At 43.8% G+C, this 18,216-nt stretch overlaps 1 protein-coding gene across 1 annotated transcript; it reads left to right on the top strand.

Moving 5' to 3' along the window:
- Positions 1–4,237: 4,237 nt before the first annotated feature.
- PDCD7 (programmed cell death 7) lies at positions 4,238–15,272 on the top strand. The gene is made up of 5 exons (XM_055436696.2): positions 4,238–5,113; positions 7,045–7,183; positions 11,862–12,098; positions 12,364–12,451; positions 14,114–15,272. The coding sequence occupies exons 1-5, from the start codon at positions 4,238–4,240 to the stop codon at positions 14,235–14,237; spliced, it is 1,464 nt and encodes a 487-aa protein (XP_055292671.2). The 3' UTR covers positions 14,238–15,272.
- Positions 15,273–18,216: the final 2,944 nt, after the last annotated feature.

Raw genomic sequence — 18,216 nt, 5'->3', positions numbered from 1 at the left:
GACTCTGGGGAAAGTGGCGGGCACTGCACAGTGTCCCACTTACCAGGAGCCAGATGTCAGCTCCCAACCTGCAGCCAGCCGCTACTGCTGCTCCCGGCCTGGATCAATTCTTATCAACATATAAAACATAACTTCCTTGAACCCACATCTCCTTCACAGTAAACTACAAGTTGACCCTGCTGTTTCCAGTTCCCTTCCAGGTTTTGATTCTGAGTGAGATGAGAAGCTGTTGGAAGGTTTTGCACAGAGAAATGACATTACAAGACTTTTTTAAGTTTTAAAAGTCCACTCTGGCTGTGGTATAAGAGACCAGACTATAGAGCAGTGGTCTCCAAACTTTTTTGTACCAGGGACCAGCTTCCTCAGTATTTTCACAGACCAGGGAAAGGGGGATGGTTTGGGGATGATTCAAGTGCATTACATTTATTTATTATGCCACTGCTGATCTGACAGGGGGCAGTGCTCAGGCGGTAATGTAAGCAATGTGGAGTGGCTGTAAATACAGATGAAATTTTGCTGGCTAGCCTGCCACTCACCTGCTGTGTGGCCGGTTCCTAACAGGCCACAGACCAGTACTGGTCCATGGCCCAGGGGTCCCAAACCCTTGATCCCAAAAGGATCAATGGTTAAATCAGGGTTACTCGGGGCTATTACTAGATGATGATCGATTGGACTCAGATGATAGCAATGTAAGTGGAAGAGTGGATGGGTAGGTATTTTTGCAAATCTAATGAAAAGTGGAGAAGGAAATGGCAACCCACTCCAGTGCTCTTGCCTGGAAAATCCATGGAAAGAGGAACCTGGTGGACTATATAGTCCATGGGGTCACAAGAGTTCGACACAACTTGGTGACTAAACAACCACCAATGAAAAGTGGGATCCCATGTTCTTTAATGGGAAAACTCAACATTAAAAGGGTGTCTGTCATCCCTATGCTAATTTATACATTTAATATTCCAATAAAATACCAATAAGTTTTTAAATGCAATTAGGCAAATGGATTCTAAAGTTCGTATGGAAAAATAAGCAAGAATGGTAAACAAGTAAAATGATAATGCACATAGTGCTTGCTCTGTGTCACTGTGCATTTAATGCAACAACCCTGTGAAGTACTACTCCTGTCAGCCCTTCTAGATGAAGAAACTTGAGTCCAGAGTAGTTAGATAGCTTTACCAAGGTCACACAACTGCTAAGTAACAGCCAGGATTGACCCCAGGCAGACTGATTCTGAAGCCTCTCGACATAACCAACAAATGAAAGAAGAATGAGGAGGTTAAATATCTACCAGTGCATGAACAGACAGACCAATGGAAAAGAAGGTAGAAGTACAGAAATAAGTCCTAAATATATATGGAGATTTAGTGTTGAAAAGAGCTTCCCCTGTAGCTCAGTTGGTAAAGAATCTGCCTGCAGTGCAGGAGACCCGGGTTCAATCCCGAGTTGGGAAGATTCCCTGGAGAAGGAAATGGCAACCCACTCCAGTATCCTTGCCTGGAAAATCTCATGGACAGAGGAGCCTGGTGGGCTGCAGTCCATGGGGTTGCAAAGAGTCGGGCACGACTGAGCGACTAACACTTACTTAGTGTTGAAAAAGGTGATATTTCAAATTAGAAAAAGAAGATTCAATAAATGGTATTGACAACTGAGTTACCATTGGTGGCAAAGGATGAGTTAGCATCACAGACTCAAGGGCATGAATTTGAGCAAACTCTGGCCGTGGAGGAAAGAGGAGCCTGGCCTGCTACACTCTGTGGGATCGCAGAGTTGGACACAACTTAGCGACTGAACAACAACATCCATCTAGAAAATATAAAGTTATATCCATACCTTACCTAATAAATTTTAAGATGAAAAGTGAAGACTTCAAATATTACATACAATATTGCATATTAGTGAATACATAAGATACAAGTAAATACGTAGAATGTTAGGTTACAAAGTTTCTGAGAAATATTAGAAGTCCTTTCGGAAGTGAAGTCAGGTTCATATTGGTTCTTCTCATGGTACAGAGCTGGAGTCTTACCCAAGGGATCATCCATCACTTTACAACTGTGAAATTCTAATCATGTGATACTGGAGCAATTGGATACCCAAAGGGGTGGGGTGAGGGGCCTCAAACTAAGTTTTGATACCTGACACAAAAATCAACCCAAAATGGATCACAGACTTAAATGTAAACCTAGAGAACTTTTAGAAAAAGCATAAAAGAGAAGTTTTCAGGATCTAGGGCTAAGAGTTCTTAGACTTGACTCCAAAAGCCTAAGAGGAAAAACGGGTAAGTTGGACTTCATCCAGATTAAGAATGTTTGCTCTGAAAAAACTAAACAAACATATTAGGATGAAAGGACAAGCTATAAACTGGGGAAAAAATATTTGCAAGCCACATATAAAAAAAAGTATCTAGAATATATAAAGAATTCTCAAATTTCAACAGTAAAAAATCCAATTAGGAAATAGGCAAAAGACATGACCAGATATTTCAATGAAGAGGGTATACAGATGGCAAATGAGCATATGAAAAGATACTTGACATAAAGTAGCCATTAAAGGAGTGGAAATTAAAACCACAATGAAATATCCACCTGTCAGGTTGTCTAAAATAAAAAAATAGTAACTACACACAATGCTGATGAGAGTGAGAAACCGGATGATTCATATATTGCTAGTGGGACTGTAATGGCAAGCCACTCCAGTACTCTTGCCTGGAAAATCCCATGGATGGAGGAGCCTGGTAGGCTGCAGTCCATGGGGTCGCTACGAGTCAGACATGACTGAGCAACTTCACTCTCACTTTTCACTTTCACACATTGGAGAAGGAAATGGCAACCCACTCCAGTGTTCTTGCCTGGAGAATCCCAGGGACGGGGGAGCCTGGTGGGCTGCCGTCTATGGGGTCACACAGAGTTGGACACGACTGAAGTGACTTAGCAGCAGCAGTGGGACTGTAAAATGGCACAGCTACTCTGGAAAACAATGTGGCAGTTTCTTTAAAAACAAAACATGTTACTGACTTATGACCTTGCAATTACACTCCTAGGCATTTATTCCAGAGATATGATAGTCTGTGTTCACATAAAAACGTGTATAGATATGTTTATAGTAGCTTTATTCATGGTAGTCTCCAAATGGAAACAACTCAAATATCCTTCAGTAGGTAAATGACTACACAAAGTATGGTTTCATTTTATCCACAACTTTTATTTTGCACAACTTTTTATTTTGCACAACTTTATTGCAATAAAAAGGAACATGGATACAAGAACCTGGATGTATCTCTAAAGGATTATGCTAAGTGAAAACAGTTAAAAGGTTATGTACTGTATGAGTCCATTTATACAACATTCTCAAAAGGAAAAAAGTTACAGAAATGGAGGATTAGTAGTTGCCAAGGGAAGTGGGTGTAGCTATAAAAGGGCAAATGAGGGCACCTGGAAGTATGGAAATGTTCTGTATCTTGATAACATTCCGGTTGTGATATTGTAATACAGTTCTACAAGATGTTTCCACTGGAAGAAACTGGGTAAAGAGTACACAGGATTTTACTGTACTATATATAACATACGAATCTACAATTCATATGGGCTTCCCTGCCCCTCCTGCTTAACACCCTCCAGTGGTTTTCCACTGTTCTTAAAATCTCAGATCCTGGATCCTATGATCTAGTCCGCTTCCCAGGATCACTAGGTTTCCTTCAGGCTTTCTGTGGTCCATCAACACTGGCATACTCTCAGTTCCCACACCAGACCTACTCTTGTAATCCACTAGAGAGCTTTTGTAAACACTGTTCCCAGCCGCACTGTGCATCCCTCTCATTTTCTCTCCGATTTCTACTATTAAATTCATAATTACCCTTAAGACCTCGAAGTCTCAGATCCTTAGGACGACCTTCCCCAACCTCTTTAAATCAAATTTTCCTGTAAGTTCTTGCCCTTTTTTCCCCCACATCCACGGCGGCACTTCCGTATTTGCTTGAATGATTACTTGATTAAATAGGTAGTTCTAGAAGGAGAGGAACTGTATCTGTTAATCTCACTGCAAAGCTGCTAGCTCCGCACCCAGAATGCTCAGTAAGGGCAGTGTTGAAGGATTGAATGAAAACGCCCAGCCTTGCGCGGAGGTCCCTGGGCCGCAGCGTCACACTAGTGCCGCGCGTGGTATGCGTCACTTCCTCCCGGAAGACACTTTCTCCGGGACCCTCTCCGGTTCCTGTCAGTTCTCAGAACCCTCCGTGGTGGCCATGGCTCTGCCACCCTTCTTCACCCCGGGTCGCCCCGGCCCGCCGCCCCCGCAGCCGCCGCCTCCCGCTCCCTTCGGCTGTCCGCCACCGCCACTACCCTCCCCGGCCTTCCCGCCGCCTCTTCCTCAGCGGCCTGGCTCCTTTCCGGGGGCCTCCGCCCCCTTCCTCCAGCCTCCGCTGGCTCTGCAGCCCCGGGCCCCCGGCGAAGTCTCCCGCGGGGGCGGGGGCGGCGGCGGCGGCGGCTCCTTCTACCCGGTGCCGCCACCGCCGCTGCCTCCGCCGCCGCCCCAGTGCCGGCCCTTCCTAGGGAACGACGCCGGGGAGCGCCCGCGGCCGCCGCCTCCAGGCCCGGGGCCGCCCTGGAGCCAGCGCTGGCCCGAGGCACCGCCGCCGTCCGACGCGCTCGGGGACGCGGCCCTGCAGCGCCTGCGCGACCGGCAGTGGCTGGAGGCGGTGTTCGGAACCCCGCGGCGGGCCGGCGGCTCGGTGCCCTCGCGCGCGCCCGCCGGGCCCAGCCTGGGCGAGCTGCGCGCTCGGTTGCGGGGGGCCCTGCGTCTGGTGCGGCGGCTGCGCGATTTGGGCCAGGCCCTGCGCGAGGCCGAGGCCGATGGCGCGGCCTGGGCGCAGCTGCATGCGCAGGCACAGCCGCTGCGCGCCGAGCTGGCCGAGCGACTAGAGCTGCTGACCCAGGCCGCCTACGTGGGCGAGGCGCGGCGCAGGCTGGAGAGGGTCCGGCGTCGGCGGCTGCGGCTTCGCGAGAGGGTCCGGGAACGCGAGGCCGAGCGGGAGGCGGAGGCCGCGCGGGCAGCAGAGCGCGAGCAGGAGATTGACCGCTGGAGGGTCCAGTGCGTGCAGGAGGTGGAGGAGAAGAAGCGGGTAAGAGCAGCGGACGCTCGCGGGGGCCGGGATAGTGGTGTTTGCCACCTGAAGGGGCGTGAGGCTTTGCACTGTCATTTCCCAGCTTTAAACCTCTTTTGCCTCATCCGTAAAATAAAAAGATAGTTTGCCTTTCCTACCACATATCTCCATTTTGGTTGCGTGTTAATGGTGTATCGTGTACTAATACAAATGCTCTAGGTGCGTTGCAAAGTCTCATGAATACCAAGTTTAGGATTACGCAATGATCTCGCAGTGATCTTACGGGGATGACAGATCTGTTTCTTGCTGCATCCTTCTGTCCACTTCGTAACATTTAAGACGAACAAGCGTCTGGGCCTTGCGTCTTGTATTGCGGTGATTTTAATAATACAAAATAAAAAGTATTTTGGGCTGTTTCTCCAGGAACATATATACCCTGATTAGCTAATGGGCCAATAGTGATGATTTCCCCAGATTCCTTTGTTTACAAGTTCAATTGTATTCTCAAGTTCGGAACAATGGTATTTTTGAGCAGTTACTATATACTAGACACTATGCTGCCTACAGTCCTTCCTGGTAAATGCCAGATCTTGTGACAACCCTGAGAGATAAGCAGTATTACCCTAAGTTTACAAATTAGGTAATTGAGGCATAGAGAGATTAATTTGCCAACAGTCCCACAACTGGTTTGGGGGCAGTTTCACTCCAAAGCCTACCTACCTCAAGTTCTTAAGTAGAGGGCAAGGGTGAAACTGGAAATTGGTCAGATATTATAATTAAGGCATCCTCATTACTTTTGAGTTCCTCAAGAGACTTCCCCTCTCCCTCTGCTCTCCACAAACAGCTAGAATTTCCTCCCTCTTCCTATCTGCCACAGCCCTGAGTCTGATCCACCTCCCCTGTGAGGTGTATTGATGGCAAGCTTTGTCTTCACACCTCCAGGAATATAATAGTGCTTTAAAGGAGAGGCAGTGCCTTAATCTAAGGGAATTTGAGCCAGTTCAACAGACATTTGATGAGGACCTACTGGGGCTGGCCCACTATTCGGTGCTGGAGATAGAGATGAATAGGACATAGAGCTTATCCTTGAGGGGCTTAGAGAACTATGGGGGATCGTGTCTGTATAGCATGGTGTGTGTGTTAGGATTTCAGCCGGAGGTTGGGGGAAAGTATCAAGGAAGGCGACCCAGATGATTCAGTGACATCTCAGCTGAGTCTTGTAGGAAATGTCCAAGCTAAGTGAAAGCAACATGTACAGTTCCAGGAAAAAAAGAGTGAAACAGCATGGTGTATCTGTAATGGTGAAATTGTAGTGCTCATTTGACAGATGGGAAAGAGAGCTTTAGTCAAAAGGATTCTCCCTACCACCCACTGCAAGGGTACTAGAGAGGGAATCCTGTGAGTAGTGACTTGAGGAACCAGGGTTATTTAATCTACATGTGAACCAATTTAAGAAGAGTAAGAATGGGTTTTCAGATATTGGAAAGGCTGTGCTATCAAAAACTTTAGAGCAGTGGGGCACAGGCTGTGGTTTTGTGTCACTGAGAACGCTGTGGAGTCTTGGGCTTTCCAACCCCATTCCTTATTCTCCCTGCTAGTCTGAATCTTTGCATCCAGGAGGCTGCGTTTTTAACGACAGAGCCCCAGCTTGACAAGGTAAGTTGGATGCAGATGTTCCTTGAACCACGCTTGAGAAACTCTGAGGAAGAAACAAAGACAAGGGCCCACGTGGACGCTGCAGAGAAGATAATCCCTGGGCTGGAGCAGTGTAGAGGGGAGTTGTGCTCGGCCCGGGAAACTGGGATGTTGATCCAGTGGAGTCTTTCTTAACCCTGGGACCGCTCAATCCTCTGAAATCTCAAGCCCAGGCAGCTTTTCTCTGGTGTAAGGTTGTTCCTCTTTAGGTTCCAAACTAGGTCTCATGGCTTCTCTTTCTCTTTCTCCTTTAGGAGCAGGAACTTAAAGCTGCTGCTGATGGTGTCTTATCTGAAGTGAGGAAAAAACAAACAGACACCAAAAGAATGGTGGATATTCTTCGGGCCTTGGAGAAATTGAGGAAACTTAGGAAAGAGGCTGCGGCAAGGAAAGGTAAGCATGACTTTGCATTTCTTCTTTTTCTTTACCCTGGCACCTCCCCCTCCCCAAAGCGTTTGATGGAAAAATGCTTGATACTTCATTATTTTCACCCACTAGGGTAACCTAAGCTTATCAACAGTACCTCAGAACTTTTGAAGCAGAAAGCTTCAGATGTTTAGCTCCGGGTAGCCAAAATTGAAAAGGATGTGGAAACCCACTGCCGTATGTTCCTCTTGACTCATCATTCCCACCCCAGGCATTCCTGGCCACACTTGTCTGAGTGAGGTTGGCATGGCTGGTCAGTTTTGCCCATACACTAAAGCAAAAGCTACCCTGTCTTTACTTGGTGCTTCAAAAGATGTCAAAAATTTATCATGTTCCCTCAGATACATTTCAGACCTGAAACATGGCTATTTGAAAGTGTATGAATGGTTCGATGGGGCAGGGAGTGCCCTGCAGATTGCACGGGTGTCCCTGACTTACCTGCAAGTCACTTTTGGACTTAGAAAACCTCAGTAGTCTCCTCTGGACTCTAGAGGGAGCACTGGTTTTCTCGAAGTTCCCCAGTTTGCTTTCCGTTTGCCTGCCTGGATCTTTGCTCTTGCCAGTCTGCTTGTCTGGAGGGTCCTCAGTTCCATCTTTCCCATTTAAGCTCTGAACTATCCTTCAGAAGTAAGTACAGAGGCAGCATTATCCACCCTTCCCTGATCTGGGCTGAGGTGACCTGCTGCTCCTTTTCATTTGCACCTGGCTGGGATAACACGCTACCTATTTAGTAGGCGATTGTCATTCACCAGGGATATTTGAGAGTGCACAAATGAGCAAGTACCACAGTAGCAAAAGATTTGCCCTGTGTGGTTTAAAATATGATTGAAAACCGCAGCTCAGACCCTTAATAAAATTTCTTTGGGACATGTACATTCTGTCTGCTCATTCACTAGCTAAGTGATTAGCTTCTGCATGCCAGCCTCCAGACTGGCTGATTCAGATTCAGGGCTCAGAATCAGATGACCCCATTCAAGAGTCAGAGTGGAGTTTGCATCTGCTGTGTCTACCTCTTTCTTTTCCTGACAAAAATGCAAAACCTGAGGGCTACTATTTAATATTCCCCTACTTCATGTCTTCCATGAGGTATGTTCAGTAAATTTTCATCAAGTGAATTAACCATCATAATTTCTCACTGTTAGCTTTCCTCACTTTCCAAAAGAAGGGAGAAATTTTAGGAGAAATTATGATCTAAAATAAGCAGACTCTTTGGAATTAATTGCCTTGAGTATAAAACAAGTTAGTGTCTAGTAACTGGTTTTGTTGGATACTTTGAAAGAAGAAATGCTAACTTCTCTCTTTAAGGCATGTGCTTCTCCAATTACCTACTGAGAAAATGAAGCTGGTTATGTAAGCAGGGACAAGTTGCAAAGAGTCGCAGGGACAAGTTGCAAAGAGTCTTATGGACTAGGACTAGATATCTCACCTATGCTTAAAGCTGAGTGGACCCATTGAAAGACTTTTAGCAGAGAGTGAAATGATGACAATGATTAGTGCTGGCAAAGTAAAGGAAGGTTTGGGGCTTCTAGGAAGGAGGAGAAAAGAGACCGATAGGCTACTGTTGTCTGGGCATGGATAAATGGGATTGTGAAATAAGGGTCAGATGGTGAGTTGGAGAAAAGTATATGGATTTAAGGGATGTGAGTAGTGTGTGTGAAGTGCGTGTATACACGTCAGTAAATAACTTGGGGAGCTCATGTGGGAGCTGAGGGAAAAAATGACTTTCAGGTTCTAGTTTGATCTCTTAAATGAATGATGGTACCGTTCTAATTGACCAGGAAAACAGGAACAGGAACAGGCTCAGGGCTGGTGAGTTTGGTTTAGGACCTGTTGAGTTTGAGGTGCCTTTGGGGTATTTTGGATAAGAGTTTATCAGCATGTAGCCATAAATTGGAATCACCTTAAGGATGTTGTGTGGTATGAGATGAGGGTCAAAAAGACAGAATCCTCGGAAATGTCAAAATCAAGCTGGGTAAGGAGGAGACTACAAAAGAGATCAAGAGAGATAGGAGGAAAGCATAGACTTCCTGGGGCTTCCCAGGTGGTACTAGTGGTAAAGAATCTGCCTCCCAACACAGGAGATATAAGAGACACAGGTTCGATCCCTGGGTCGGGAAGACTCTCTGGAGGAGGGCATGGCAATTCACTCCAGTATCCTTGCCTGGAGAATCCCCTGGACAGAGGAGCCTGCTGGGCTCCAGTGCATAGGGTCGCAAAGAGTCAGACATAACTGAAGCGACTTGGCATGCACCACGTAGACTCCCTACTTTTTTCTGGAAAGTTGCAAATGCTGAAAGGGATTGTGTAATAATGGGGAGGTTACCAGAACTTCTCTGTTCCTTGATTTTTCCTCACCTGTACGAAGGAAATAGTGATAGTACCTATCCTTGGGGTGTTGCAATGATTAAATTAGTAAACATACATAAAGTGTTTAAAACCATTCTGGCAAATGTTTAAGTGTTTCTTCCTATTATTATTACCATCACCATCAAGTAATATGAAGATTAAGGACCATCCCTAACAGATCATTAGTGACCTGCGGGGTGCATTTCAGTGGGGTGGTATGAGTAGAAGACGGACCAGACAAGATCAGAGAGGGAATAGGAAATCAAAAAAGCAAACAGTGAGTCCAACTCACTAAAAGTTTGCCTGAGAAAGGAAGCAGGAGGGATAGTTGATGGCTTGAGGTCCTATAGGAAGTAGGGAGATTCGGATCCCGGATGGAGGCATTCATGTCAGTGGAGAAGGAGCCATTTTCCACTGGGATGAAAATGAAGAGGGCAAGAATGGGTAGTAGGGAAAATGAGCAAAGTCAGGGAAAAAAAATGTTAAGGAATTTCCTGCCTGATGGCCTCTTTTTCTTTAGGGAAAATGCTAGATGGGTTGCTTAGAGTAGAGAAGGAGAGCAGTTGAAGGTTTGAAATACTTGATGTGAGGAATGAATGAGAGCCAACCAGAGATGCATGGGAATCTGACTGCAGAGAGGTGCTGTTATGGGCAGAGCTGACGAAAGTCTACACTGGCACCATGTCACATAGTCCCAGGAGTGCATTTGGCAGGTGAGCACAGAGTACAGGGCTGTTGGGGTTTTGCTTTCTGGGTGACCACACATTTTGGAGAAATCTGATAGACTGGAGGGGTGTTTTTGTTTGTTTGGGTCTTGTTTTGTTTGTCTGTTTTTAATTTTTTTTGGCTGCACTGCATGGCATGCAGGATCTTAGTTCCCCAACCAGGGGTTAAATCCATGTCCCCTGCAGTGGAAGTGTAGAATCTTAACCACTGAACCACCAAGGGATTCCCAGATTGGAAGTTTTAGTGAAACTGACTGAGTCTCAGGTAGAAAGCCAGAGAAGAGAATAATTGGGTTTAAGACTTCAGGGCTAGAAACTTTTTTCTAATAATGCCAAGGTCCGAAGAGTGGGCGAGGCCCTAAGGCGTGGGTGGCCTCAAGGGAAATTCTGGGCGCTGCCCGAACTAGAGAAGTAATGGTAGAAGTGGAAGGATCTCATCTAACCCAGACCATGTCAGTGCAGGGGGTCTGGAAGAGGGTTGGTGGGGAGTGCCATTTCAGAGGGAATGTGTCAGGGTGGTGAGAAGTGATCCATGAAAGGCTGAGGAATGTGAGCGTGGGTGGTGCGGCCCAGCAAACTGAGATGGGAGCAGGCCACACCTTCACATGGGTCTGGAGGCACTTTGGGGCTGATAGATTAGCTGTATATTTTTGCTGTACTGGCAGATTTTAGTTTTTGTAGCAGAGATTGTATGATTCACAAACCTAAAATATTCAGTGTCTGGCCCTTTATAGAAAAAGTTTGTGAATCCTTGGTCTAGGTAAAGAAACAAAATCATGAATTCGTTAAAGGCCACAAAATGACAGTTTAAATTTCTCAGTACATAAGAATTTTGTGTGTATTTGGAAAATAATTATCAACTTAGTAGAAGATGGATTTGAGTTGTAGAGTTTCCATAGGTGGGAATGAGTGAATGGAAACTTGTTCAAGCACAGAAATCCTAACAGAATGATGTGAAGAACCATTAGCCTTGGAGATAAAGATAGGAGAGCAAATTCCACAGCCGTTTAGTTGCAGTAGTTGAGGGAGAAAAGAATCAGACCTCCAAATCAGGGTGACCAGCCATCCCCAGGACGCTGGGTTTCCAGTGCTAAAACTGGGCACATGAAATAGTTAGTCATGCTACTCCCATTAGCAGCCTGTGAGATTATTGTGGTTGGTTAAGTGTATTTCTTTCTTACTGCTCAAGTGTGCACTCTCAGAAGTTCAGACTCAATCAGAGGGAGAAATATTTATTAATTGGGTCTAGGTGTCTGTGCTGTTTTTACAATGAAGAAATAAAAGACAGTTCCTCCCTTTAGTAAAGGAACTGTCCAGCTGAAGGGTCAAAACCATTAGAAATTAACAAAATCAATGGTTAAGTGGTGTGATGCAGAAAGGAGTTAGTGAAACTCAGGGTGGGGCCACATTAATTGCAGCCTCGGAAAGGTCACATTGAGCCTTGAAGATTGGTTGGAATTTGTAAGCCCTAACCAAACTCACACTGGAAGTAGGACTTTGAGTCTGCTCCTTAGAACATGGATCTGGGATAAGAAGAGGTTGTGTCTAAACACCATTTGGATCTCGTTGCCCAGGGGTCTGTCCTCCAGCCTCAGCAGATGAGACTTTTGAGCATCATCTTCAGCGACTGCGAAAACTCATTAAAAAGCGCTCTGAACTCTATGAAGCTGAAGAGAGAGCCCTCCAAGTTATGTTAGAAGGAGAACAAGAGGAAGAGAGGAAAAGAGAATTGGAAAAGAAGCAGAGGAAAGAAAAAGAGAAATTTTTACTTCAGAAGCATGAAATCGAGTCCAAGTTATTTGGGGATCCAGGTAAGTTCCTCTGTAGCCAGTAGAGAAAAGAAAAATACTAGATTGACAGCTCTTTTGCTCATGGATGATCTCCACCTAAGCTAAGAGGTGGTAGATGCCAAGCGATACCTTTAGGATTTGAATTCTAAACTATATCCTGGAAATCAGGGATGAAGGTGAGACACATTTGATCATATTGTATAATCATAGACTAAGTCACTTTGTCTTGAGAAATATGCTCTACACGCTAAGCATGATGACATGGCATGGTGCTTTTCTTTTTCAGATGAGTTCCCGCTCGCTCATCTCTTGCAGCCTTTCCGGCAGTATTACCTCCAAGCTGAGCACTCCCTGCCAGCGCTCATCCAGATAAGGTCAGAGGGGCATTGTCCACGTCTTCTTTCCCTTAGGTAGCAACAGGCAGTGCTTATGTTGTTGGGGTCTATTACTATAACTTTTTTTTAGTTCTTATGAATTTATGTAATGTTTCCAAGTTTGAAGGATGTCGCTTATATCTTGTTTAGTCCTCATCAACTCTTGAGAAGTACATATCCCTATTTTAGCAGGTAAAAACACTGAAACTCAGGTTGTGACTTGCCATCTGTGTTATCCCATGCTATAGCTATAATGTTGACTTAAAACATTGTCTTCCTTTTCCTAATTCTCTTCTGCGGCTAAACAGGCCAAGGAGAAGAAACCCTCCCTGTGTACTTACTTACCTGTGGAGACTGTTTAAGACCCACACTGGCTTGTGAGTTCAAAGCCAGGAGAGCTAGGAACAAGGAGTCTCACCTTAATCTGCAGTTACTAACGAGCTGGGTAAAGTTTTTAGCTCTTGAGCCTCACTTTCCTTACCTGCAAGATGTAAATTAGAGGATTAGACTATGGCCTTCAAAGGTGAACAGTAGTACCCTCCCAGATGAAGTCTTTTGAGAAATCAGTTTGTATAACAGAATGAATGAATGAATGGGTTCCACAGGCAGCTTAAATCTGTTAGTGAGTGGAAGCACTTGTTGTTTCTAGACTCCCCAGAGCATCTCCTTGGATCTAAGGGTCTTCAAAGCCCAGTTTGAATAACCGCCAAACCAAGTGATCTTTGAGGATCCTTCCAAAGGTCCAGCAGTGCTGTTCAGCAGTGTTCTGGGAAAAGTGTATTTCTGGCTAATACACAAGTTTTAGCCTTTAAATATATTACAGTTGATTCTCATTATTCATAGGAGCTGTATTCTATAAAGCTGCAAATGCTGAATTAGAGAATGTTGAACTGCTGCTCCTAAAGGAAAAATAGAATTAGATTCCTGTGAGCCTCTGGCCATAACATTTCATCAACCAATCAACATATAAATTTTTTCTTTTTTAAGAGATACCTTATTTAATATATAGTTTTGATCCTTTAACATTGAACTCATTAACATATAACTCATTTCTGAAGGTGGCTTATCTAACATATATATATTCTCCATAAGGCATATTGCAGCCTTCTCATGCTAGATTTAGCACTCTAGTACTATACTTGGGAGCCATTCAAAATGCCAATAAAAGGCACAAAAATGTGAAGAATGTTGCACTAAATAGACTACAAAAAGGACACTTGTTTACAGTAGGAGAGCTGAAAACAAGAAGGTAGAGTGTCACCGTGCTCCACTGCAATTGGGAACATGCCCTTTGGTGGCAGGTTTTTCACTGCTCTGTGTGTGTCAGCAGGTCACCATGGAAGCACCATGAGTAACGATTTGGGAAGTTACAGATCAATTTTAGTGAGTAGGCAAATTTTCAAATACAGAATCTGTAAACAGTGAGGGTCAACGCTATAGTCATTGTTTGGTTATCCATAAAATACAAGTTCTTTGGAGTTTTTTTCCCCATTTGTGTGTACATTAAGAAGTAGTCTTTTGCATACTTTCTAGAAATTAAGTTTTTTAGTGGATTCATATCAGTCATTTGAAAGCAGAGTCCTGAAATAGAATACTTAGTTGCTAACATCTTGCTTGGAATAAAACAGAAATAAACAGTTGTTCTACAATGTTCTTATTAAGGCATGATTGGGATCAGTACCTGGTGCCATCTGATCATCCCAAAGGCAGCTCTGTTCCTCAAGGATGGGTCCTTCCCCCGCTCCCCAGCAACGACATCTGGGCAACCGCTGTTAAGCTGCATTAGTAAAGATGTTCCAGGAGTGTCATCCAGCCAAGGCTCTTTCCAGCTCTAAGTATCAGCGATGCTGCCACTTTGTACAGTAGACCAAACTCCATGTGGCATTGCCCTACCCAGAAGGTACATTTTTCTTCTGTCCTCTGTCTCAGCCAGAGGTGCCTCTTGAATCAGGAGATTAATACGATTCTTCAAGAAAGGACCTAGGTGGACTGAGGTTATCGTGACAGGCAGTGGCCTTGGTTCACTGAATTTGCCTCTGTTTTGAGGGGCTTCGTCCAGAGTGACTTGCAGGTTTCCTCGTGCCTTCCTTGCGTGGTAATGGGTAAGGACACTGTACACGCACAGCCTCGACACAGGTGTGCTCTGGGTGGATTAGCAGCCCTTCCCCCAGTACTGCTTGTTAAGGCAAGCCTGATGCAAAATCTCCCTACCTTTCTTACCCAAAGACCCCCCTAACTTCCAGGAAGAAAAGCCAGGAAGGCTTTATCTTCAGTTTTGTGAATTCTACTTTTGGTGCAGCTGGAGAGGCTAGGCTGCCAGAAAAGCTGGTGGCCTCACTGCTTGTCATGTGGAGAACTTGGAAAGCCTGCAGAGTACTTGTATCCAAACTGAATTGTGTTTTAATGGATGCTGGCTGCATGTCCCCCATGTTAGAAGGATCCTAATGAAAGCACCTGCTTTTTAAGTTCCTAAAGGTCTTGTTGTTCAGAATCCCCAATGATAAAAATTAATTTCCTTATAGGATTGGGACCCTGATCAACTTCACTCAGTCACCCTGTGGGAGCCAGTATAGTGGAAATTGTGGAATTTTCTTAGGAACTCAAGCTTCCAAAAATATACATATAGTTGAAGCAGAGGGCAGGGGGGAAGTGGATTGAAATAATAAAATTTATTTTTTATATTCATTAATAAATACTGTTGTGCCTGGAGATGATCAATCATATAACATTGTCAGGTTTTTTTGTTTGGTTTGGTTTTCCTTTTATTGTCATTTATTGTGTTATTTCCAAAAAGCTAAATAAACATTATTTTTATTTTTTAGTTTGAGCCTTTGCCCTCAATTTGTTGCCTCCCAAATCACTGCACACTCTTTCTCACTGCTGAAACACACACACACTATAAAGTTCACATTTAGTAACTAGGCGTTTGCTCCAGGAAGGCAAACCTCAAGCACTAGACTTTGTATGTTGAATCCAGCTCTGGATAAGCAGGAAAGGACACCTCAACTTTGCAGGTGATTTCATGTACTTGGAAGCACTTGGGTACAGGATACTCACTGACACATTTGTCCCTTTTTTGTTTCATTTGCACTGTTAAGTTTCTATATTGTGCATTACAGAGTTAGCAGATAGGGTGTGAGTGCCATCACTCCTCCAAAGTGTGTCTAAGCTCATAAACCTCAGAATCTGACATGATCAGGCTCACATAACCCCACAGGCTTGTGTGCCCTTTTGTTACAAATCTCCACCATTTTCTGGTGAGCTGCAGGACAAGTAGAAATAAAAGATGAATTGTACAATATATATTTGGTTCCAGAGAGCCTTGCTTCGAAGATACCTGCATTGATGGGCTTAGGGAGTGTGGAGCAGGGACTCAGGAAAACTCAGGCAGTGGAACCCAAGGAAAAGAAGACACAGTCTCAGGTGGAAAAAACAATTCCCTCTTTCCTCTCATTGGGCTTCTGTGAAGTTTTAATAAAGTGAGCATTATTTTTGTTATTTGCTTGGTTTTTTGTTTTGTTAAGTTTTTCCTAGTTTATTGCCCCGTGTCGTGGTGGTGGCAGCAGCCACTGGTACATCATGAGTTCAGAAAGAAGACTTATAGTAGCGTCTTTCACGAACTGTACTTCTGACAATATGGACAGTATCTCTGTAATCTTATCCCAGGTCTTCTTTCTTTTTTTTTTAATTGTGGAAAATTTCAAACATTGAAAGGTAGAATGGTATAATGTTTTTCATCATCTGGCTTCAAATAATAGTCAACTCCTGGCTGATCTTGTTTTATCTGTACCCTTACCAATCACACTGGATTATTTTGAAGCAAATCTCAGATGCCATATTACGTCATAAGTGTTTCAGTATATAGCTCTAAGACATTAAAAAATTTTAACCATAGTGCTATTATTGCACCTAAAGAAATGAATAACTCCTTAGTATCGTCAAATATCCAGTCAGTGTTCAAATGATCTCGTAAGTGTGTGTTTTGCATTTTGTTCCAAATCAAGATCTGGATGCAATCTATGCATTGTTGTTAGCTGATGTGTCTCTTAAGTTTCTCATAACCCGTAGGTCTTCCTGTGTACTGTTGCATTCTCGCTGCCTCTCCACTTATTACTTGAGGAAATCCGATCACCTTTTTTCTAAAAAGTTCCCAGTCTGGATTTAGCTAGCTGCATCATTGTGATTGCATATTCCTCTGTTCCTGTATTTCTTATAATTTAACGATTAGACAGAACTGTACCATAGCCACCTATGGCTGATGGGCACTTGAAATTGAGTTTGAACTGAAACTGAGTTTGACTTGAGATGTACAATTACACATGTGGCTCATATATTTCTGTTGGACCACGCTAGAGGTTTGACCACATTAAGATCAGGATTTTCTGGTACAAGTGTATCATAGACCTGGTACTACGTTCAGGAGGGCTAATCGGTTGTCTCCTTTTGTGATTTTAGCAGCCATTGTTATTCAAGACCTGGACTCACTTATTTGGATTTGCAAAAGACAGTTTAATTGTGTCCTTCTTTCTTTACTTCAGCTGGAATATTAAAAGGAGAAGCATCACCTCATCAACTATATACCAGAGTTTGTATAGGAAAGGCAAAAAATAAACACATGATTTTATTTACTATTATTCAAAATAGTGAGTTGCATCCTCTAAAAGTTACTATAAATTTTGTTTTTAAGTGTCATTATGAATTCGGATCTAAATGGATTTTTCTTTCAACCCATTGTTATTATTTTTTATTGATTGCTTCATGTTAGGCCAGTGGGAGCTTCTTGAACTCCCATCCCGAGTTCCCACTCAATCCCAGTATCCTATTCCAAGTTTACCTTATAGGTGTAGCCTATACTGGGCTTCCCAGGTGGTGATAGTGGTAAAGAAGCCGCCTGCCAATGAAAGAGACATAAGAGATGTGGGTTTGATCCCTTGGTTGGGAAGATCCCCTGGAGGAGGAGTGGCAGCCCACTCCAGTATTCTTGCCTGGAGAATCCCATGGACAGAGGAGCCTGGTGGGCTACAGGGTTGCAAAGAGCTGGACACGACTGAAGCAGCTTGCCACACAGCACAACTTAGCATGCAGCAGATAGCCTATATTCTCTATGTATTGAACATAAATAAATGAAAATGGAGAATTAAAATCCTTCAAAGACTAACCAGAAATGTGTTGATTCAACATGTCTTATATACAAGAAATTTATCTTGACAAATTAATAGGAGACAATAGATTTGTGAGATACTCTAATAAGAGCATTTAAGAAATTAGATAAGTACAGGGAAGATTGGAAAATGAAAGAGATTAGCTGTATGTTGAATACTAAGAGTGTTCAGTGGGAGTGCCTGAGTTTATGACGTCAAAGAATTTGCTATAGCCAACCGATTTAATCACTCTAAAGCCATTCATGCTCCTTTGTCCACGTGATATTTGTTTAAGGATTATTGAGAAGCTTAGCTGGGATTATACTGTCTGTTGTAGCAATTTACTTCTATAAATTTTGTCCTCAGAGAAGCTATCTTGGGAATTACAAGGTAAGTGCAAAGTATGTCTTATTCCATTCAAATAAGAATAATATATAGAAGGAGTGTGAATGCTGTAAAGTATTAGCTGTGACATAATTTAGGGAGTAGAGATTACATGAAGCATTTCTAACTAAATTAAAAATTACTTATCACCAACTCTTCCCGCATAATTAACTGTTTCCTTTTGGGTGTACCCATTAGTAGTTTCTGATTTGCCACACCTGACTATCCATGAAGAATTTG

Source organism: Moschus berezovskii, chromosome 9, assembly GCF_049115385.1.
Source record: "Moschus berezovskii isolate FMDL1 chromosome 9, NW_MosBer_1.0, whole genome shotgun sequence".
In the NCBI taxonomy this organism is placed as follows: Eukaryota; Metazoa; Chordata; class Mammalia; order Artiodactyla; family Moschidae; genus Moschus; species Moschus berezovskii.
The sequence above is the reverse complement of the archived record's forward strand: the minus strand, read 5'-3'. Positions and strand labels throughout refer to the sequence as shown.

Coding starts and splice junctions, on each gene's coding strand:
- PDCD7 (XM_055436696.2), top strand. CDS start 4,238: ATGGCTCTGCCACCCTTCTTCACCCCGGGTCGCCCCGGCCCGCCGCCC. Junction 7,184..11,861: donor AGAGGCTGCGGCAAGGAAAG/GTAAGCATGACT, acceptor CTCGTTGCCCAG/GGGTCTGTCCTCCAGCCTCA. Junction 12,452..14,113: donor CCAGCGCTCATCCAGATAAG/GTCAGAGGGGCA, acceptor GTTCTTATTAAG/GCATGATTGGGATCAGTACC.